The following is a 22,503-nucleotide window of genomic DNA, read 5'->3' as shown; positions in this document are numbered from 1 at the left end:
CCTCACAAATGACTCCCCCCACATCCCGGCTCCCCCCTCCCACAAAAGCCGGGCAGCGCCGCGCCTCGCTCCTCGCTCCGCCACTCCCGGCAGCGCTGCCGGGGGAGGAGCTGGGGGGGGCGGCGGCGGCGATGGAGCCGGAGCCGCGTGAACGGAGCCGGCGGGCGGCGGCCTGAGCCCCCCGGCACGGAGCCCCCCGCCCCGGCGCAGAGCCCACCCTGAGGAATGAGCGCTTTCCAGGCAGACCTCCTCCTCCTCCTGCTCGCCTGCTTCCTGCTCAGCCACGGTAAGAGCCGGCCCGGCACTTAGTTCCGAGCGGGGCGGGTGCGAGGGGAACCGGGTTTCGGGGTGCGGGGACCCCCCCCAGCCCCTCGGGTGCTTTTTGCTTTTCTCTGGGTGAGGGAGGACTGCGGAGTTGTTTTGCATGCAGCCCCACCGAGGCAGCTTGCCTTATGAAAAAAAAAAAATCTTTAGCATGCAAATGAGTTCTTTCTGCTCTAGCTCCGCTAATTAGACGGTGTTTGTGTGTAAACACGGCTCTGCTCGGCGACCCCGGGGCCGTGGGGCTCGGTTTGGGGCTGCGGGAATGGAGGGCAGCGGGAGATGCGGCTGCGGAGCGGAGCGCTCCGGGGGGCGGCGGGGGGTGCTGCGCACACGGGAGGTGCTGCGCGGAGAGCGGGGATCCCGCAGGTTTTGGAGGGGGGAGGAAAGGGAAGGGAGGGTTGCATCCCGATCGCTGCCCCCGACAGCGCGGAGCCGGGGATGGAGCTCGGCGAGCCGCAGGAACGCGCTCGGTAACTTTGCTGCCGGCGTCCTCGCCCTAAAGAGAAGGATGCGGGGGAATGCGGGATGCGCTGCGGGATGCGGTGCTCGGTGCGCGGTCCCGGGGCTGTGGCACCTGTGGAGGACGCGGGGCTCCCCGCCGCTCGGTGCCGGAGCGCGGTGCCGTCTGTGTCAGGTTACCGCGGTCCCGGAGTCAGCGGCGCTTTGTGTCAGGGTAGGGCTCGGGGCTGCTGGAATCAAGGGGAAAAAAGCAAACCCACGCAGCTCGTCCATCTGTTGATTAAATGAAGGAGAAAACTTTTGGAGAAAGCGGAGCTGCTCCGCGGGCAGCTGGGTTTGTGCTCGCTCAGACGTGATGCTGAGCATCCCCACCGCCCGCTGCCTTCCCCTGTGCCCGCTGCTCCCAGCGCGCTGAGCTCCGAGCCGTCCCCGGCTCCTTCCCTCGCTTCGGCTGTGATGCTGAGCTCCTGCTCTGCCCTCCCTTCCCCTTTTCCTCTCTCCGCTTGTACTAATATTCCTTCAGGGGAAAGCTGTGTTTGCATTCTCCTTTCCTTCTGCACAAAAGAAACCCACTGTGTCTTCCATGTAGATTTCTGGCTGAACAAATCCGAGCTCTCCCCGGTGCAGCGGGGACGGCAGCAGTTTAGGATCTTGTCCTGGCCTCTGTGCTCCCTTGGCTGTCTCAGCTCCCTGCAGGTCAAATAGCACTTTGCTCACAGAGCCAAAGAACTTTGTCTTGGATCCAGCGGGGATTTGTTTCTTTTTTTTCCTCTCCCTTTTTTTTTTCCCCTCCTCCCTGTTGCAGCCATTATTTTCTATAAGGGCTAATGCACTTTTTAATAGTGGGCTCGAAAGCCTCTGTGCCTCCTCAGCTGCGTCTCCCCGGGCTGCGTGCATCTGCTGCCTTGCTTATTCATGGTCGTGAGGCAGAGAGAGTGCCTTGCAGAGCGTTTCAGGCTGCTTCCTCCTATAGGAAGAGCCAAATGCATTTCTGCATTTGCTGTTTGCAGTCTGGAGAGAAGGGGGCTGTTGGCAGCGTGTGGTTTTCTCCCTTCGGGGTGAAGCCATGGCAATGGGATTTCATGCAAAAGATTCCTCCAGCCACACGGCACTTTGGGGAAGGAGTGGCCTGGATGCAGGAACTGAAGCTCATTTCCCGGTGTATGTCATGCTTGCCTCCCCTGGAGCAGCTGCTGGGGTGGTTCAGGTGTGTCCAGATGTGTTACAGATGTGGCGTTGCTTCCTGTGGGCAGCAGTGCTCCCAGCAGCTGCTGGGCTGTGGGCTGGGGATGCTCCGTGTGCATCCAGAGGGCACTCATGCCCTGCTCTGCTGGGCCAAAAACTTGCTCCAAGGACTCCTCATGAAAACCCTTGGACCCTGTGAGGAGTTCCAGTGGCCCCTTTCTGTGTGCAGGGGGCAGGCAGGGCTGCGGCTCCTCTGCAACAGCTGAGTGGATTGGAGGGATTTGCCATAATAAGGCAGGCAGGACTTAAATTCCTCCTAGCTGAGGGCAACAGGGATGAGCTCTGCGGAAAACCTTGCTCGGGATCCAGATCCTAGCTGTACTCTCCTTTACAGAAGCCCCCCCTTGCACCTCCCAATGGCATTTTCCTTCAGGGCTTCTGTGTGCCTGTGCCCTTGGGTTTGTGCTTCGTGGCCCCTGTGCCTCCTGGTGGCACGCTGGCTGCCTGCTGCTCCTGCAGGCTGAGATGGGGGGAAGGTGCTCACTGCTCCCTGCCAGGGGCTGCTGCTGAGCGCGAGCATTAACCTGAGAGGAGGAACCTTGGGTTTCTTTGCTTCTCTTGAGGTAATCCAGGAAAAGCTGAGCGCCTTGCCTTGACTTTCTGGTGTCTTTCATCCTTGCAAGCAGGCTGAAGCAGGCTCTTTTGCTGAAAGTTGCTCCTCTGTAGGGCTTTCTCCCCCTGCCCTCCTCTGCTGCAGTGTCATCCGAACCAGGCGGGGCTGTGGAAGCAACGGGGGGAAGTGCCCCAGCCCTGGGGGCTGTGGGAAGGAGTGTCCCTAAACATGCTGTGCATGCAGCACCCCTAAATACCATGTGCATGCAACCGCCACCTCCTCTTGCTGCTCTGTGCTGCAATAACCTACATGCATTTGGCAGGGTCTGAAATTTATCTTGGATGGGAAGATTCCTGTCTGTCTAGGAATCTGTTTCCAAAGATGTTTGCTTTCCCTCGGGGTGATGAGCACTGAGATCTCTGGGTGTCGCAGGGTGTTTTTCTCCTTCACAGTTCACTTGGTTCCTCCCTGGAAGTAAATCCTTTACAATCACCGAGGGCCTAGAGGGCCTGATGGGGATTATAGCATCGTGGGGAAGGTGTTGGGGAGCAGAAATGTGAGCGTATGGAGTGCTGGGAGGTGTTCATGTGGGGGCTGATGGCTTTGCTCCTTGCTGCTGGGTGCTTGGGGTAGTGCTGCCTTCAGCAGCCCTGAGCCAAAACGGAGCCTGGGAATGTGTCAGTAGGAGCTCATTTTAACACTGGTTGCTGCTGCCCTGTGGAGAGCATTGCAAGGGAAGCATCTTGGCCCCTTTCCTAAATGCAGCAGGTGAATCTCCGCTCTCGTGTTAGGAAAGCACGCAGCCGTCTGTGTGTGTCCTCACTGTGTGCTTCCTGGGGAAGCAGTGCAGGATTACCTTCTCCCAACGTCTGCTTAATACCACTCAGATTTCTGCATGCTTCCTCATTTCCCATCTGCACCTCCTGCAGTGAGATTCACAGGCGGACTGCAGCCAACTTTGCTCAAGCTGCCTTTTCTTGCGAGGTTTTGGTTATTTGGAAAGACTGAGAGGGAGGAGCTGTGATTTATTTGGGTGCCCTTTGCCAGAGGGAGGAAAGAGAGGAGAAACACCTGCCCTGGTGCTAACGCTGCAGCCCTGCCCAGCTCCAAGGTGCTGCAGAGCTCCCTGGGCGCTCTGTGAGCCTTGCACTCGTGTCTCAAGCAGATGTCAGATGCTTTGGTGCACTGTGTCACAGCTCCTGGGCTCTCTGTAGCTGGACTGTGTGCATTAGAATAAAAAGGCTTAGTGCTCTTCTTCGTTTGTAGCTGTAAGTAAAGGGGAGAGAGGCTGACAAGGTCGTGAGCTGGCAGAGGATCGAGGTCTCTGAATCAACTGTTTGCTTACAAGAAGATTGCGGGGGGGGGGGGGGAGGGGGGTGTGGCAAGCTTCGAGCCTCAGATTTCACGATGGGTCCTGCAGGTTTGTGCCGTGCTCCCAGCACTCAGCTGTGCTGGGTGGGGGCACCGGGTGGAACTGCTGCCAGAGAACTGCTGCACATCCCTTCCAAGCTCCTTCCAGTAGGATTTAACAGCTGCTTTTCTCTTTTATTTTCTGTCCATTTGTTGGTCTTAAATAACAAGCAGCGGAGGCCCTGGTTCAGTTTGTTCCAAGCGGTGCTGGTCTGTCTTTTGGTTTCACTGGGGGCTGCTTCTGGCCAGAGACAGGAGTGACTGTGTACAGGCATTGTCTTATAAATCAGGAGGCTGTGAAACAAATAGGTTGTAAATCAGTCTCTTACTTGCTGGGGTTTGAGGCAGTTGAAGCAGAGGTTTTTAAGGTGCTCTGCCCTCCCTTTGGGACTGGCAGGAGTCCCAGAGCTCTTACAGGGGGTGTGAATCCGCTGCCTGCAGGATTAACTTCAACATGCCAAGAAATGCACAGGGCTTCTTTTCTCTTGGCTGGGAAGAAATGAAGCTTAAAGCCCGAGCTGCCCTTTCCAGGCGAGGGATGGATTGCCCCCAGCTCTCGCGTGCTCCTCTTCCCTTCTGCTTCAAACTCTGGGGAGAGGGAAAAGAGCCATTTCTGATCTGTGCACTGCAGTGGGACGGAGCAAATGCTGGGTTCTGATCTTAGAAACTGCGGCCTAACAGATGTCCTGGCTCCATGTGCCTTCTGAGTATCATAAAGGCTGTTTATTCAGCGCCTTGCTGGCAAGCCCCAGCTCGAGCGTTTGCCTTTCCCCGGTGGCAGCCTCCAAAGTGGAGCAGAAGGAGCTGCAGGTCACTTGGCTGTTCCAGGGCTCCTGCTTTTCCTGAGCTGTATTAAGCAGCCGAAGACCGCAATATTCCCTGAGTTACGGCTCGAGGCTCCTGCCTATTTTCTGTCACTTGCTATGCAAGTAGGAGGTGGAACGCACGCATTGTTCAAGTCAGATGCTAACTTCAGGATAAGATCTTGCCTTAATGTGTTCCTTCAACGCCTCCACTTGCAATGGGAGATACAGCAAGCTTTTGGGCTGTAGCATCTCCATCTCGCAGCGGAGCAGGGGGTGATTCTTTCTGAGGGTTGGGAGTGAACCGGGTTAACAGAAACCACCTCTGTTCCCAAGGACTTTGTGCTCGGTGGAGCTGCTGTGCAGGTGTGGTTGTGTCGTGCATGGCTCACCTCGCGGTGCTGCTGGGCCGTTGCTGTCACTTGGTGGCAGGGTGATGCTGCACACACCTTGCTGCGCCTGCCAGGTGTGATGGGATGCTGCCACATCCTAAAGGATGAACGTTGCGGGTGCTTTTTGGGTATCCCCTGAATGCACCCCAAGCTGTGAGCAAGAGGAGCTTTGTTAATTACAAATCAACTGTGCAGTGAGAGTGGAAGGGGTGAGCTTTCTCGAACTTGCTCTTGGATGAAGGCTCAAAGCTCTGGGTGTGTTGTTGCTTCATTTTCCCCCAGCAAGCAGAAGCCGTTGGGTTTGGAGTCCACCTTGCATTTTTGGCAGGTATTCACCGATTAAATTAATATTGCCTAGCTCATTAAAAGATGAGAAATAAAGGCCCTCATCCTTCTCAGGCCTTACCCTTCCCCCTCCGCCAGCACAAATGAGTATTCAAGCTGTATGCTGCCAGTCAGTAAATGTCAATATTGGATAAGTGTTTCCTTTATATCGCTGCAATTTAGCATAAGCTGCTTGGAAACAAATGTCTTCCATAAGCATGAGGTGTTCGCTAAGTACACAGTCAACATTACGGTGAGGATTAAATAAATGTCAGCCCCACTCGTGTGCTCCGCAACAAGTTCAGCCGGGCGAGCTGCGGGCTGACGGCGGGGACGGGCTCTGTGCCCTGGGTGGGAGCTCGCCCGGGGGGCGGGGGCTGTGGGGCCGAGCTGGGCTGCGCAGCCCGGGGCTGAGGATGCTGAGGGGCGGCCCGGTTTGGGGCAGCGACGCGGTCCCTCCCCGGCGTGGATCGGGAGCTGCAGCCTCGCCGTGTCCCTTCCGCCTGGCGGGGGCAGCAGCAGCGCTCGCACGGAGCCCGCGGTCCGCGCCGTGCTGATGCTCGTCCCCTCCTGGGCCGCTGGGGGGTGAGGGGTTGGGGTCACCTGAAGGTGCACCCCTATTGCGCGGCCCTAGGGCGGATCTCGGGGTCAGCCTGGGGATGAGCCCGCTTTGCTCAAAAAGCAGGAGGGGAGCGGGTGGTGTTTTTTTTTTGGGGGGGGGAGGGTGCCTGGCCCATCCGTGACGTGTGTTAGTGGTGGCACAGAGGGCAGAGGTGACGAAGGTTTGCATTTTGGGGCTCAGGGGTGCGGGTGCTGCCGGTCAGGGGTGCTGCCTTATTTTTTTTGCTCTTCCACCGGGGATCTCAGGGTGAGATGTGATGCTCCCCCTGCTGTGTCTCTAATAAGCTGGGAGTGACAGGGCTGTCCCCCTGCCCCCCCCAACTGCTGAAGAAACGGAACCAACAGATGCTAAAATTAGGCACAGCTGTTTGCAGTGTTTTGTCGTCCTGATCACAGTCTGACACTGTCTCTGCTCATTCCTCCTCTTGCCCGGAGACTGGAAAGGTTTTAAGATAGCGAAGCTTTGAGTGGCTGCAAATTAACTCCTTATGCCTGAGCCGAAGCCCGTGTCTCTGGTCGAGGGCAAATTGCTTGTGATTTGCTTTACTTGTACTTATAATAATGGGAATTGCATGGTGACCTCAGGGCAGATGTGCTCTGTTGGTGCTGGGGGGCTCGCTGCCCTGATGGCAGCGGCGCAGTTGGGCTGGGTGCAAGCTGGGATCTCACCTGGCATTGTACATCCGAGGGATCTGGGTTTGCCTCTTGTGTGAGCACCTGCCTCCCACGGCAGGAGCAGTTTCTGAAGATTCCCATTGCTCTGGTCATGCTTCAAATGATAATATTGGTTGAAGACAGACACTTGCCATAAGCTGGGAAACACGGCGCCCTTTGAAGTCTTCAAAGCCCCCTCCCATCACGCAGGCAGGGCAGGGTTCATCCCAGGGCTCTGCTGCCTTTAAAGAGCTGACACTGCTCACCTCCCCTTCTTCTCCGGGAGCTGCTGACTGCATTCAGGTGGGGTCGGCTGCACTTGCTCAGCATCTCTGTGCGGCTGCTTGTGTAGGAGCTGTGATCTCCCAAATCCACCTTTTTTTCCCCTCCACTTTCTGTGCTGGAAGCAAGCCAGAAGCAGGCTTTAACTGGGAGGGAAGAGGAGAGCAAGGGGAGAGGGTGGAACACATCCATTTTCTCAAGAGAGAAGGATCCACGCGCTTGCCAAATGGCTGCGTGTCCCCGATGATGCCTTTACAACGGTTCCTATAGCAAACTCTTGATCCAGCGTGCTGATCCTTGCGCAGCAGGCAGGTTTCTCTCTATGGTTTGGCTTTCTCCCAAGCATACACAGAAATCCATGTAGCGCTTGTAACCTGTGCGAGTTGCTGCTGACTCGAGCAGATCGGGGCTGCCGTCCCAGCGGAGGCATCTCATTCAAAATCAAGAAGGAAAAGTTGAAGCTTTGCAACTTGCTGGAGAGCAGGAAACATTCCAGAGCAGTGGGTTGGAAACGGCGAGGTGGGTTGCCAAAACGGTGTGCTTTGATTTTTTTATTTTTTTTGCAATGTTAGTGCTGAGCTCAGGAAGGTGCTGCTTTGTGCAGGTAGGATTGCGAGTCCTGCTGTTGCAGAAGCTGATTGACCAAGGGTTGCCTTTCACCTGGCCAGCAAACACGCTGACACCGTGCCCATTTGTCACAGTACGCTTCATTCTCAGACAGCATTAACCTGATGGACGTGTGTTGTGAAGCATCTCATGTGCAGCGCGCTGTGGTGTTGCTTGGCAGTGCTTTTTTCCCTTGGTCTGGTGGTGTGCTTTGCTTAGCCCTTCTCCTGTGCACCACCAGGACTTCGTGTTCCCGTGTGTGCTCTGTTGCTCTGAAAGCACCCTTAAAATCTGCTTATAATTATTAGAAAATACGGGAGGATTAAAAAGGTGCTGATGGTATTCGCCTGGCCCTGGTGCATTGAGCAGGTAAAGAGAGGACCTTAAGAGGCAATTGAGGAGATTGATGGGCAGTAATGGGTGTAATAGTCATTTTTGTCCTGTGTTTTTAATAGTGATTGACGACAAACGCAGCTGGAGCCCCCGTGCGGAGACCAAGAGATGCAGTTCAATTACAGAGGCTTCTTAACTTAATGAGGCCGTGTAATAAAAACGAGGCATAATGAGCAAAGTGTAATAGTACTATTATGCTTATGAGCCCTCTAGCAGAGGGCTGAGCAGGCAGCGGGGATCATCATGGGCTCTCTTGAGGAGGAAGGGCTTTGGCTGGGATGGAGATGGGGCTGGTGCACGTTTGGGAGATGGGAAGAATATTGGGTGGCCTGTCACCCAGTGGAGGTGGGGGTGCAGGAGCGGGTGGAGCGCTGGTCTGGGCTCCGTGGAGGCCGATCCCTCGTGCTTGGGGGTTGTTCCAGCATGGCTCTGAGCTGTGGGTTTCACTCACTTGGTGCTTGCATGGGGAGCTCCGTGCGGGCGTTGTGGCCGTGCAGGAGTTCAGCTCTTGTGGCATGGGGTGTATAAGCAGCTGGGAGGTGGGGAGCTGGTGGGTAGCTCCCTGGGTTGCAGCCCTTGGCTTGGAGGCTGGGTGCGGGGGTTTGCAGCACCTGGATTGGGGGCGGAGGGGGATTAGTGTCTGCGGAACAGTTCCGTCCCCGCTGCTGTTAAATGTAGTTAAACTTGAGCGACTTCTAATCTAATAATGAAAGGAAGAGAAATAAGTGTTCTCGGTGATGCATGCCCCTCACAGTAAGTACTAATTGAAAATGTATTTACTTTAAAATGAAAATGTAATACGATAAATGGTGGGTTGAGAATTGTGCGCGCATAGGAGGGGAAGCGAGCAGCCTCCCAGCTGTGGGCTGGTGAGGAGCAGGATTTCATGTGCTCTGGGTCAGGAGGCCCAGAGAAAGGGACTGAGGTTTGTGTTAGAGCAGAGCTCAGAGCCGTACTCTGCTGAAATCGGGCTGTGCTGGGGTTCTCTTTCTCACCTTGGTCTGCGGAGGAACCTCCAAGCTGGGCTGCTGTTCTCCTCCCACGCCTTGCAGGTCTTCTCCAGCCGAAGCTCTTGGGGAAGGAGACGTTGAGCCTTTTAAGACTGGGGAACATCCCTTGTCACTAGGACAGTGGGGCTGGGCTGTGACCCCACCCTGTGCTCTCGAGACCCAGCTTGCCCCCAGCGTGGTGGGTGAGATGGGCAGAGCTGGGGAGGTGCTGCCCACTGCTGCTTCTGGGTGCGGGCCTGGGCACCAATGTAGATGGGCCCTGAGCCCCCAGCAGACCCTCGGCTGGCAGGGCTGATGCTAGAGCATCCTTTGCTTCTTGGGTTTGGCTTGCCCACCCACCTCCTGTCACAGAATGACAGTATGGCTTGGGTTGGAAGGGACCTCAAAGGTCATCTAGTTCCAACCCTCTGGTCCTTTGCAACCTGTCTGTAGCAAGACGCAGCTCCCACTGCTGAAGCCAGAGATGCTTTTTTTAAAGCAATCTGTAGGCAAAGCTCAGTGCTGCACGGCCAGTGACCATTAAAGGATGAGTGCCGACAAAAGCCATCCCCAGCACTGTAATCTTTGGAGCGAAGCACTCTGGCCCTAATCCCTTCACGCAGAGTTTCTGCTTGTTTCTTCATATGGGTGCATTTGTATGATTTGCATTTTGCACTCTGATCATATGCATAGAATTCAAATTGAAATGGGGGTTTGAATAGATTTGCATGCTAATGAGGCACTGGCTTTATTTATTTATTTGGAGCCCGCTCAGCAGCGTGCAGCTCCATCGGTGACAGCTCCAGCAGCACGAGGACCCTCGCTTTTCCCCAAATCTGCACTTGTATAGGATTGCAGCTGGTAGTCTTTGCTCCAGCTCTTGTCCTCTTGAGCTCTGGGCCCTCAAAATTAAAGGATAGTTAAACCTTAATGAAGTAGAGAATCTTGCTAAGAGTGTATCAGTGCCAGCTGGGACTGGGTATGGCCGTGCCAGGCAGCAAAGCAGAGCTGCTAGAGGTGGTTACAGGCGACATGAGCCAGTGATGCTGAGTGCAGAGCAAGCAGAGCGTGCCCCTGCTCTCTCCTTGACCTCACGGCGCTGCTCAGGGGGAGCGTGGGGCCCACGCTGGCATCGATACCTACACCTCATCAGAGCATGACCCCTCTCCATCACCGGGCAGTTATTTCGGGTGTGTGTTGGCAGCTGACCTTGGGATGCTGCATCTGGGCTGTGGTGCTGCCCATCAATCCTGCTGCTGTGCTGCACCCGGGCTGTTCCCCCACAGTGGGAACCTTTCAGCCTCTGCGAGTCAGCAGGAGAGGAGGAGGTTTGGAAATCTTGAGACACTGCTGGGGAGAGAAAGGGAAGCTGAGGACAAGGAGAGGGCTGCTTCCCAAACTCCATTCCTGGGGAAGGAAGCACACCGAGGCCTGGGGGCTTTGTTGCTCCGTGCTCCTTTCCGCTCCCCCTCCCACCCCATGCCCACCGCAGATGCACCCACTGTGCAACGTGAGGCCGAGGCTCCCCGTGCCAGCTTTCCCTCCCCAGATGCCTTCTGCAGCTGAGGTCGGTGCTGTAAGGCGGCCAAGCGGGGCTGCAGGAATGGCAGCAGGAACTGGGTCACACCGCGCTGCCCCGGGAGAGCCGGTTCCGTGCCGAGCAGCCCGGCATCCCATCAGCAATGTGCAGGGGATGTTAGCGGCTGATAAGAGAGCAGTTCTCACTGCCAGTGGGGCTTATTTGGGGTTTATTGTATGCCACGGTTTGTATTTTAATATAGTCAGAGGTGACTTACAACTTTAATATTAATTTTAAAACTGATTGCTCGTGTTTGTCGACGTGAAGCCAGGTTAATCTCGGCCCTCGCTGATCCTGCTGGTGGCTTTTTTTTCCCCTGGCTCGAGACGCGTGCGGCCCGTGTCACACCAACAAAAGGCGAGGAGGAAGATGTTTGCACGGCGATAAATAATCGTCCCAGGGTCTGCTGTTCTTCCAGAGAAATCGCTCTGCTCTGAGAGCTTAACAAAGGCATCAGTGGGAGCTCCTGCTTTTGTGCTGGGTTCTCTCCTCGGCTGGTGGAGCGGGGCTTTGCTGAACAATGTCCAGCTTTGTGCTTCCCGTGGAAACCTCATTTCTGTTGTTGTTTCTGCCTGGTTTTGCAGGCTGTCTCTAATCCAGCTCCTTCTGTGCTGTGCCGTGCCACCTGCATGACAATTTCTCCTATGCTTGCTGGGCGTGTTGCAAAACGACTGCTGCTGGAGGTGACAGTATCTTGCAGATGGAAGCTGTCTTTGTAGCAGGGTCAGGGGGATGGGGGTGGATCACTGTCCTGGTTTGGGCTGCTCGTGCCCTTGGGCAGAGCCATCAGGTGCTGGAGCTTGGTGATGCTTCTGGCTCTGGGTGCTTCACACTGCTGCTGCTTTGAATGAATGTGATGCATTTTAAGGTGTCCAAAGCTGAGCATCCAGCAGACAGGTGCTTGTGGCAGAACTCAGCGCAGATTGCAGGCTGCTGGGTCCTGTGTAAGGAGAGGCTCCTGCGCTCTCCCATTTCTTAATGGGACGAAGCGTGGCTTTAAACTGGAAGGGGAGGTGTAGGTTAGAGGTTGGGACAAAACTTGTTCCTCAGAGGGTGGTGAGAGGCTGGCAGTGCTGCCCAGAGCTGTGAGTGCCCATCCCTGGAGGTGGGGTGGGCTCTGGGCATCCTGAGCTGGGGGGCACCCAGCCCACAGCAGGGGTTGGAGCTTTCCAACCTCTCCAACCCACGCCATTCTATGATTTTTAATAGATGTAAACCTAAATCTTGTGGTTCACTGAATCCCTTCCAGCTGATGCTAGGACTAGCGGGGGTGGTGTTGCTGTAGATGCTCTGGGTCTCACAGCAGACTTGGTGGGTATTTGCACTTTGTAATTGGAAGAAGAGGATCAGAGCTGTGTCTCTGGAGTCCTGGGGTCATGAATCTTCATGTCTTAAGCATTGGTCTGCCTGTATACCAGTGGCACTTGTTAAATTTACCAGAAATAATGAGTTTGCAATGGGCTGTACTGAGTATATTCTCCGTCCCCCAGTGAATGACTGCTGGCATTGAAGCCCTGTAACCAACCTTGAGCTCTCTTTTCATTTTGTGCGTGGGATAGCGTTCTGCTCTTACGGCCCCTGTTCTGCAGAGCCCTTCTCAAGTGCTGCCCATTGCTTTTCCCATCCCAGCCTTATGGGGAAATGCTTTTCAGAGCTTGTTATTACACGCAGAATAGAACTTTGTTTTGAAACGTGCCGGATTGGTGGGCTGAGGGCTGAGTAAGCTCAGTGAATGGCAGTGGCAGATCAGGTAAAGTGATGCCCAGAATTCTTCAGCTGAGATGATGGGAGTTCGTATTGCAATGTGTGTGTGCCACAGGGGGATTTGCTTTCCAGAGCTACCCCATCTCCTCCCATGGATGGAGTGGGAAACCATCAGTGTTGTGTGTGTTCACAAAGCAAATGGAAGTGGTCTCAAGACAGAGACAAGGCTGAAAAGCCATTCAAGGCAGGACTCGACATTGTGCAAGCTAGCACCAAACAGCAGCCACGTAAATTCCATTTGTTTTACATTTCAGAGCTTAATGAGACAGAAATCGCATGGCAATTGTCACATGTGAAGGCAGGGATTGCTAGGCTGCGTTTAGCTGAAACAACTGCTTTATGCAGCACAGGTGCCTGCAGCTCGCTCCTGCTGGGCCCTGTGTTGCAGCTTGCCATGCCATGAGCTGCTGCATGCAGCAGTTGAGCCCAGGAGCACAACTTCTGCCCAGTTTCCATAGATGACAGGTATTAAGAACTTCAGGGATGCCCTTCAGTGTGATATGATGTAGTACTGAGCACCTGGCTGGCATGGCTTGTGCCTTGCCAGCTGCTCGTGGTAGCCCTGGTTGGAGGACTGCTGTGTTGGGTCCTCCAGGCAGTGCTTTCAGCACTCACATCTGCCTTGCCCTCCAAGGGGTGCGTGCGCCGCTGGGAATCACCTCTAACCTCTCTAAACCCGGCTTCCTTCTCTCTCTTTCCCACTGTAAACCTATATCTATTTAAAATTAGTTGAGCAGTAGAAAGGCATTAATGTCAGAACGCATTATCTTGAGTAACTTGCTTCATCGCTGCTAATTCGTGCCTTAGCTTTGCAGATGATGTTCATAAATTGCTAAAGCAGTATTTTAATATTAACGCAAGCTATGGTCTTTGTGACAGCTGCTATGGAATGGGCTGTGTATGGAGTTCCAAAATTGATTTTTTTCTTCAATCTGGGCTTAAAAAAAAATAAAGAAGAAATGCTGTATTAGATTAACTGAAAACAAGACTGAAAATATTTGTTTCAGGTCAAATAAAACATTTCATCTGATGATATGATATGTTCTTTGTTCAGGCTGGAAGAAATCTTTTTAGAGTAAATTTACTTCAGAAATGTCTTGGGAAAAGAAGTCCAAGTGTTTCATGGAGAGGGGAAAATGCCTACATAAAATGCTCCCCATGCCCTGCTGTGCTCTGCAGCTGGATGGGTCTGATGGGGGATCATGGGCAGCATCAGCTGACCCGCATCTGTGGTGGCAGTGGTACCCAGAGGATGCAGGGGAAGAGCTAATGAGTCACTTTTCTAATGGGTATCTCGGTAGGTGAGAGAGGGGCTGGAATTACATGTTTGAAGGAATAATGGGGCCCTGGTTAGATGACTAAATCTTAATCATCCCGGGGGCGAGGAAGAGTGGAAATTGTGAGTTGGATCATCGTGGTGTGTTGAGCTGTGGATGCGTGGTGTGTTGCAGCTAGTCTGGAGGATCTGGGGGGAGAAAAACACAACCAAGCAGCCAGTCCCTGCTCCCTGCATTGCAACAAACCCAGCTGGGCCTTATGGCATTGAACCGGGGCCTGGCGTGGTCTCTTCCAACAAGAGAACCTCCTCGGTGGTGCAGTTGAGAAGCACCCAGGGTCACCCAACCCATTCCCTGCTGCTGCTGGTGCTTCGTCACTGATTCTTTCACAATGTCATTAATTACCTCCCGCTGCAAGAGGCAGTCCAATTTCTCGTAGCATTTGGCTTCCTGATGAAGATTTCTGGTGAATCCTTGCTAGGATATCAGACCTTTCCAATGCTGCCAACTCCCCAGGTCCTTTGCTGCTATAGAGCACCTGGAGAAAATCCTCCCATGCTCTGCTGTAGCGTCTTAAAAGTGAGCAGCAGCTTGGAAAGTAATTCCAGTGGGATTGCTGCAGGGCTTCGGGTCGTCTCCTGAGCAGGTGATGCCTCTGGGCACGTACATTTGGATGCTTCTCTTCCAAGTTTGCATTTGGGGTGCTGGGAAGCGTGCTATCTGCTTTACTGGAGTAATTGAGCAATCACATTGTCCTGGACATAGCAACTAATGATTTTTTTTCTCTATGATAATGCATCTTCATTACTCCAGGGAAATCATTTGCTCCTGTGAAGACAGGCCTCTCATTCCTTTCATTGTGTGGGTTAAGGGGAAAGAGACTAATGGCTTAATTAAAAGGTTGGTGAGAAAATCAGTCTTAGCCCCTTTTTTTTGTTGTATTTAAAGAATAGGAAGATAGCATATGAAGGCACGGTGTAGCCCAGCTTCATCTGTTGGAGCTGTTTGGTGCTTCCTCATGCAATGAGACACCCGTGTCAGGGCTTCGATCCATCACCCGTGTCCCCTGTAAGCCATCTGCCCATTGAAGCGGGCTGGGGCAGGCGCGCGCTGCGCTTCTTCATGGGAAACGCTGAGATTTATTCTGTGTGAAAGGTGTTATTTAAATCTGCACATTTTGCAGGATGTGAAAGCAGCTCCACATAATATACAGCCTTCCTCTCCGCTGGGACTGCTCTATTAACATCTTTCATTTGTGTAGTTGGATGCTTTGCAGTTCCTTTTAGCGGTGATAATCCAGCACAGACCTCTGTGTTGTTCGCGCTGTAATATTTATGGAGCCAGCCTTCCTTTTAATTTCCATGCAGGGTTTGACCATATGCAGAGATATAATCCAAACAGCGGCTTTAGCCACACAATGGTTCAGGCTTTTCCCTCGCTGGGATGTAGGGCTGCTCAGGGACTTACTTGGAGCTCTTTGGTTTCCTTTTGCAGAAGGGAAAGAAAGGTTCTGAGTGTCTGCTGACAGCGATTGTGCTCTCCTGGGCTGTCTCCAGGGGCAGATATTGGTGAAAAGGCCTTTATTGAGGAAAAGTGAATGGCTTTAAGCAGAGTCAAAAGGACCAATGGTTCAACTGTTGGGCTTTGTAAGGCGGAGAGACCCCACTTGTACGTAACCCTTGAATCCAGATCTTTGGACAAATAAGTGTTGGCTCAAGGCGTGTCTTTGTGTGGGAGAGCAGCCATCCTGTAGATGAGGGCTATGGAGTTCTTGGGGTGCTTCCTCTCGTACCTGCTGGGTGTCACAAGCACCCTTGGGCACCTGGCTGAGCTCTGCCTGCAGTGTTCTCCCAAACCAGAGGGGAGAGGGGGGCACTTCTTCCTCTGCCAAACCCAGCAGGTGGGAGCCTGGCAGTGCTCAGTGCCATGAGTGTATCAGCATGGATGCTCTTGTGCTTGGTGCTTTGGCTCATTTAGATGCCCAGCTTGGCACGGAGGCACCACGGCACCTGACACGCACGTGTGTCTCTCGCTGCAGCTCGGATTCCCCAGCTTCTTGCCTTTCATTTTTGCACAATTAAATATTAAAGGCAGCAAACACTTGAGTTTGTCTGGCCAATTACCTTCCTGCAGGGCTGTCATATTGTGCCAGCAGCTTCCCAGGGTGCTGGCAGCGCTCAGCCCGTTCGCCAGTTGTTAGCTATGAGAAGCACTGCTCTCCAAAACTCTTCCCACCTCTTTCTGCAGCTCTTCACCTCCAGGTGAGATATCCCAAGGCGGTACTGGGCTGCCTGAGCCTTCTCAAAGTGTTGTGGGGCCAGAAAGAGCTGTTTGTTCTTCTACAGCCGTTCTACGGGTATTGACAAGGGAATAAAGGGAGAATTTAGATGCTGGCTGCCTGGGAGCCTGCAAACATAGGTCAGGCCTGCGGTGCTGCTGGGCGAAGGAGCTGCTCCTCACCCCCCCCGGGGCTGTGGGATGGTGCTTCTGCAGGTCAGGGGCTTGGATCTGAGAGGCTGTTGACTGCAGCAGTGTGGGTTTTTGCCCTGTCAGAGCAAACCATTCACCCTGTACAATAAATAACAATAAAGTGTTTGGGTCGGTCCTAGCAGGCTTCAGTGCTTCTCGTGGCTCTGCTGCTCAGAAAGTGTTGCTGCCTCCCTGAAGCACCGGAGTGCCCTTTGCAGGTGAGGTTTTGCAGCCTCCAAGCTGCTGGATTTCAGGCATTGGCTTCTCAGCCTTCAAAGCCGGGTGCTGAGTCTCTCCTCAGTCCCTGTCCCAGCGGTGGAGGTGCCTTTCTGGTAGCTGAACTCCCTTTTGTGTTTTGATACATCTGATGAGATTGTGCTGACAGATGAAGGGAAATTGCTGCACCCAACTCCCTCAGCCAAGCAAAGCTGAGTTGTGTTTTTGCTGTTTTTTTTTCCCCTTGCCTCTCAGGGCCTTGATTTTCCCATAGAGTCCATTTCCAAGAGGGATGGGACAGCATGATTTTACTGTCTGGTTTGAAAAGACATTTTAAGTACTTGAACTCCTGCCATCACCGAGTTACGCGCCTGAATCTGGCCTTGACTGGGCAGGTTGAATTTCTTGCTATGATTTTCAAGGTAGTCTGTATTAGCAGCTTGTCCTCTGCCAGACAGATCAGTGTTAGCTGCTAATAGGGTTTCTCATTTCATTCACTCAGCAGTGATGTGCTGTCCCAGACCTTGGCATCTGAGATGGTCAGTGCGAATTTCGGTGTAATTGCCAAGAGTCCCTGGCTTGCTCCTGGGCTGTGATAATCGGCGTGCCCAGACAACTGGGTTTTGCCTCTAGAGCAAGACTCAGACTGGAATTTTCTGCGGTTAAAACTTATTACTCACTGGGATTGTTATTGACCAGGCTCTCTCACCAGTCGGTATTTTCTTCTTGGATCAATAAATCTTGGTATTGATCTCAGAATAAGTTGGAATTGTGGAAGTGCAGTGGGTTCTGGCTTGGTTGGGCAGCTCAGGGCCCTGCTGGAGATAGGAATCTCAGCTCCTGCAGGTTGCACTTGTGGGTTGCTGCTTCCATAGTCCCTGTCCCTGCAGTGCATGGGGACACCCACAGCCCCATCTACTGCTCTGAGCTCCATCCCTGACCCTGGCTGCCTGCAGGGATGGAGCACTGTTGCCTCTCGGGGCAGCCTGTGCCGTGCTTCACTGCCCTTCTTCAAAACTCCTTCCTCATATCTAGTCTAAATCTCTCCTCTTTGAGTTGGAAACCCTTGTCCTGTCACAGCAGACCCTGCCAAAGAGTCTGTCCCTTTCTTTCAGCCTCCCCAGTTAGGTTCTCTGCTCCCCAGAGCCCTGCTTTCCATCCCAAGGAGCCCCCTGCAGGGCCAGCTAATTACAGATAAATCTCTCCAGGCTTGATGAACTTGCTCCTCTGGTGGCTTTCATCCTATGTGAGATGCTCCGTAAGAAGATTTACTACTCTATACCGGCACCAGATCTTCCAGGCTTAGCTGGCTTAGAAGCAGCTGAGGCATCGGGCTGGATCCCTTCTGAAATCTGCTGGGAGTAATGAGCCACAGAAGGCTGTTCCCTGAGTCGATACCGAGCTGCTGTTCATAGAAAGCTGCCAAGCACAGAATGTGAGGCTAGCAGTGGAGGAGCACTTCCACGGGGAGTCAGGAAAGCTGCTGGTGCTATCACGTCTGCTTTCCACCCAAGAGGCTTCTCTATTTCTGTCTTGGGTAAAGTGGCTGTTGCTGTTTTTTTTCTTTCCTATCTCCCAGATACAGTGGGGCTCGGTGCATTTCGTGCTTGCAGAGCACTTCTTGGGTAGAGCGTGCTTGAAAAGTGCAAAGTATTTATTATTATTTGCATAGCAGCCTCTGACCTGCTGTGAAGAAGCAGCCCTTCAGCTCTGCTGAGTAAATATACCTTCATTAAAAAACTCAGCCTGTGCTGCACGGAACCACTCTGTCTCACGCTCATCTGCTTTTTCATGTGTAAAAGTCTTAGGAGTTTGACTCTAATGAACGGGGAGGATGGGAAGTGCCTGCTCTAAGCAGGCAGTGCTGCATCTGGATCCCGACTGTGCCCGTGATGGATGGGGAGGACATCCAGGTAGGGCTGCTGACATCCAGTACCCCGAGGAGACCCTCTACACCCAGATTAGAAGCTGCTTTATGGTTGGAAGCCTGCAGGCTTCTGGCCAAGCTGACAAACCATGGGGTTCCCAGTTTAGGGCAGCATGCAGGAGATTTCCAGCTGGCCTTGCATGGACTGGGCTCTTGCAGGGCTCCGCGCTGAAAACACTGCTGCTTCCAGCCCTGCTTCCCAGCCACACTTAAAAGCCACTTGGTCCTGCTGGTGCAAAGCTTGCCAATGGGATTCCAGTGTTGTAGGTGCTCTCGGTGGCCCATAAAACCTTCCTGAGTGTGAGAGGATGCTAACGCTTGAAGAGCTGCTATTTAAAGCAGTGTTGTCACAAGTGCTTGAGGTTGGCTTAGCGCTGCTCTTGTTGCTGTTGATTTAAGTCTAGTTCAAACAAACTTTGTTCGACACTGAGTGCCCTCTGAAAATATCCCCCCTCCAAGGAAGGCAGGCAGATAGCTGTATTAGAAAAGTATCCAGAAGCTGTGGATTTGCTTCATATACCAAAGGTTTGAGCTGTTTTTCCTGTTGCCCCTGGAGCTATGCAGGACAGAAAGCATTGGCCGTGATCCCTTGGATCACCAGCCTTGGTGTAGGTGGTAAATCAGGTGCTAAACGCTGGTTGTTACAGGGAGGGGTCGTTTCTGCTTCATGTTTCATTGAGCAGCATACAGGTTCAAGTGGGAAAGCTGCTTTATCTTCAGCATCTTCCTCCAAAAAGTTGCACAGCTCAACACATTTCCTTGATAAATTCCTGAAGCATACCCTTACCCTTCCCTCCTGTCATCTGACAAATGAGGGCTTTGTCTGGCATTTCTTACTGACTTATTTTCTTTTAATACAGCTGTGTCACACAGAATGAAGAACCCAGCAGCAGGAGCATCATGCTTGCAGCTCTGGGGTCTTGGCTTTCATCTAGGAACTGGGGTGCTTCCTTGTGGCTTTGCCAGATGTTGCACATTAGGAGTTCAATGTACTTGAATCTGTATTTTTCTCAGCTGGGTTCTCTTGGTGCCTTCTGCCCCTGCAGCCCTTTACTTTTGCTTCCCACCATTCAAGAGTTTCACAGGTGTGAAAGCCATGTTAGGACCACGAGTGCCTGTAGATGGACGCTCTTGTGAAGTTTCCCCAAGCCCCAAGAATATGCCAGAAATGGAGAATAAGCAACAGATGCTGCAGTGCCACTGGATGAAAGGGAGAAGTGTCGTCCATGTGGGAGATGCATCTCGTCTGCGTTACGCTTCCACGCAGCAGTGCTGAAGGCAGCGCAGCGCTGCCTTGGAGTTGTCGGTACTTGTACCCCAAGTGGGATGCTGTGAAGGACTTGTGCTTCTTCTGCCTTGCTCATTAATCTGCCCTGATTGGGATTTGCCAAAACACTTAAGAGCTGAAGTTCAGCTGGCTTGCAACAGGATTAGAGCTCCTAAAGAGGCGAGGATTTGCAAAAGCTGGTGTTACTGTCACCTCTGTCTTGGAGCACGCAGTCTGGGTGTCTGTTGTAGGAATTTGGATATTGGTGCGTCTCCTGTTTTTTCATTTGTCCACCTGGTGTTTTTTCCATACCAAACAGTCTTTGCCACAATCGTGCCTGGTGTTGTGATGGAGCACAGGAGCTGGCACCTTAGGGTGCTGCCACATGGTGCAGATTTACGACAGGTGGAGGAGAATTACGACCCAGGAGGATTATAAGAAGGCAAAATGCAATTAGTTAGGGAGAAATCCACAAGGATTGTGCTGAATACTGTCTTAAGCAGACTTGTGGGGCTGCTTTAGCCATCTGAAAGCTTTGGGATTCCGCTAAGATGGTGCTTTGAGAAAAGTCAACTTAAGTGCCCAGCACTGGGGAGGAGAAAGGTGCTGGGTTGGAGGTGACACTGGGAGTGTAATCACTGGGCGTGGAGATCAGACCCTGAAATCTGGGGCAGCAGCTCTGCAGGGCTCCAGCTTTGGTTCCCCATACACCAGAGAATGCAGCGCGTGGGGGAACCGCCCTCCCATGGGTCAAAGCCACGCACAGGGTTGCGTTGCACACTGATTCCTAATTTCCAGAGTGAGGAGATGAGCTGTGCTCAGTGTGCTGGCACATGAGCTCAGTGTGCTGGCACATCTGCACGTGGCAGCTGTGGTCATCAGGGTCTGGGGGCTGCAGAGTGGGGGGCTGGAACAGAGGAGAGGAGCAAGGCAGGGTCAGCCCTCCTTGTTAGGGAAACCCTCAAAAAATGCAGTTTCCTCTGGGCAAGCAATTAGCTGCTGTGGGTAAGCGCAAGGGCTGGGTAGCATGGTGGACCAGCTTTCTTTCTCAGATGCTTCCAGTCTTCTCCCAGGTCCCCCTGCTGCCCTCAGCATTTTGCCCAGTTGGTAGCAGCAATTTTCTTCCTCCTGTTTGAGCGCTGCTCCCTCCCTCCCCCAAGTCCCAGCACCATATGTCATTAAAATGCTTAGACATGTGGAAAAGGCCTTGACAGAGATTCAAGGAGACAAGGGAGACGCGGACGAGCAGAGACTTTGTCAGATGGAATGATTCTGACATTAGCGACGCTAACCCAAAGAGAAAGATACAGCTATAGGAGGGGGCCGGCCGGGTCGGGGGATGTGGATTGACAGGGGCGTGGAGGCAGCCATCGTGGGTGAGGGAGAGTGAGATGGGAAAAACAGGAGAGGTTTCCAGTAGGAAATGAAGTGAGAAGCAGCGGTGAGGATGGAGGACCTGAGCAGCATGGCAGGGCAGGCCGTGCTCCTGCCTCGCCTCAAGTTTGGGATCGTTTAGCTCTGGGACCAGAACAGCAGTATTTAATTTTCTTCCCTACCCCCAGGCCTCCCGGGAGGGGTTTGGAAGCCTTCCCTCCCCGAATCATAGAATGGCTTGGGTTGGAAAGGGATCTTAAAGACCACCAGGTTCCAACCCCGTTAGTTAACGCGAGAGCGCAGAAATAACCCCGTGAGCTTCCAGTGCTTTCTCCCTTCGTTTTCTCCTGGATGAGCATCTCCTCCCTCAGCCTCTTCGTTGCCTGCTGCTGCTTGCCCCCAGCGGTGACGGGGTGTAGGATTCCCCCTGCCATCTGCTGTTTGCATGGACCCTCCGTAAAGAGACGAGACGGCCCCGTTTGGCTGGTGGGGAATCGTGCTTTGAAGGTAGCTCTTGCCTGCAGAGAACACTTCTGAATCGCTTTGTGATTCTGTGAGGAAAACAAATGAAACCAAACCTACCCTGCTGCCGTCGATAGGAGGAAGCGGAGCATCCGTGTGTGGCAAGCGTGGATGCTTGGCCCCGTTTGTTTGATGTTCAGGGTAGCAAACCAGTGGGGAAAACCCAGCAAAGTATTCCTTGTATCGTTAATACAAATATGCCTTTGGTTCAGAGAACAAACAAACAAATGAAACATTTAGAGCTGGGGGGGGGAAGCAATTCCCAAACTCTGTGCAACCTGTGAAGAAAAAACAGCTTCTGCTGTTGGAGCAGCTTGGCCAGAAGGCGCCGTGAGGAGCTCCATCTGCAGCCTGGGGGGAGCAAAGGGCCTGCCTGCAGGTAGCAGCCATTGGGAAGGGAAGGTGGCTGTGCTGGAGGGGCTGCTTTCATTCATTAGCACTCAGCAACCTCCCACCAGCAAGGGTTTTCCCAGCTGTGAGTCCCGGTTGTTTGGGGAAGGGCTGGGAGGCTGCTCGCCATCACCTTCACTGGGAAATTTCTCTTTAAAATCGTGGAGTCGTTAAGGCTGGCAGAGAGCCCACCCCACCGTGCCCACTGCCCACGTCCCTCAGTGCCACATCCCCACGGCTCTGGGACACCCGCAGGGATGGTGACCCCCTGCTCTCTGTGCACCTGTGCGGTGCAGCACTGCTCTTTCTGAGAAGAGATTTTTCCTCATATCCATGAAAATGACCTGCATGGGAATATTAGCATCTCAAGAGGCTGAATCAGTGCAGCTGGGGCATTGCCATTGGCGGATGGTGCAGCAGGCTCTTAGGTCTGCATCCCTTGAGGGATGGAGCAGTTCACCTTTGGCCATAAGGGCAGATATTTCCCTGTGGGGAGGGGATATTTGTGTAAAGAAGCGATGAGGGCAGCTTGTATGGCTCTCTCTGGTACCTGGCCATGTGTATGTCTTGCAGGGCTTCCTAGGGTTTCCCTCATCTCAGATCTGGCAGCTGCAGCCTTGCAGCAGACGGCAGTACCGGGGGTGGTTGGTTTTCCCACCTGTT

At 53.3% G+C, this 22,503-nt stretch overlaps 1 protein-coding gene across 1 annotated transcript in view; it reads left to right on the top strand.

Annotated features, from left to right (window-relative positions):
* KIRREL3 (kin of IRRE like 3 (Drosophila)) overlaps window positions 110-22,503 on the top strand; it is a 238,122-nt gene continuing 215,728 nt past the window's right edge. Inside the window, exon 1 of the mRNA XM_021376185.1 lies at window positions 110-286. Coding sequence (XP_021231860.1) covers window positions 226-286 — 61 coding nt within the window. The 5' untranslated portion in view covers window positions 110-225. The remainder of the gene's footprint in view (window positions 287-22,503) is intronic.

Source organism: Numida meleagris, chromosome 23 (genome assembly GCF_002078875.1).
Source record: "Numida meleagris isolate 19003 breed g44 Domestic line chromosome 23, NumMel1.0, whole genome shotgun sequence".
Classification (NCBI taxonomy): domain Eukaryota; kingdom Metazoa; phylum Chordata; class Aves; order Galliformes; family Numididae; genus Numida; species Numida meleagris.
Note: the sequence above shows the minus strand (reverse complement) of the source record. Positions and strands in the feature narration are given on the sequence as shown.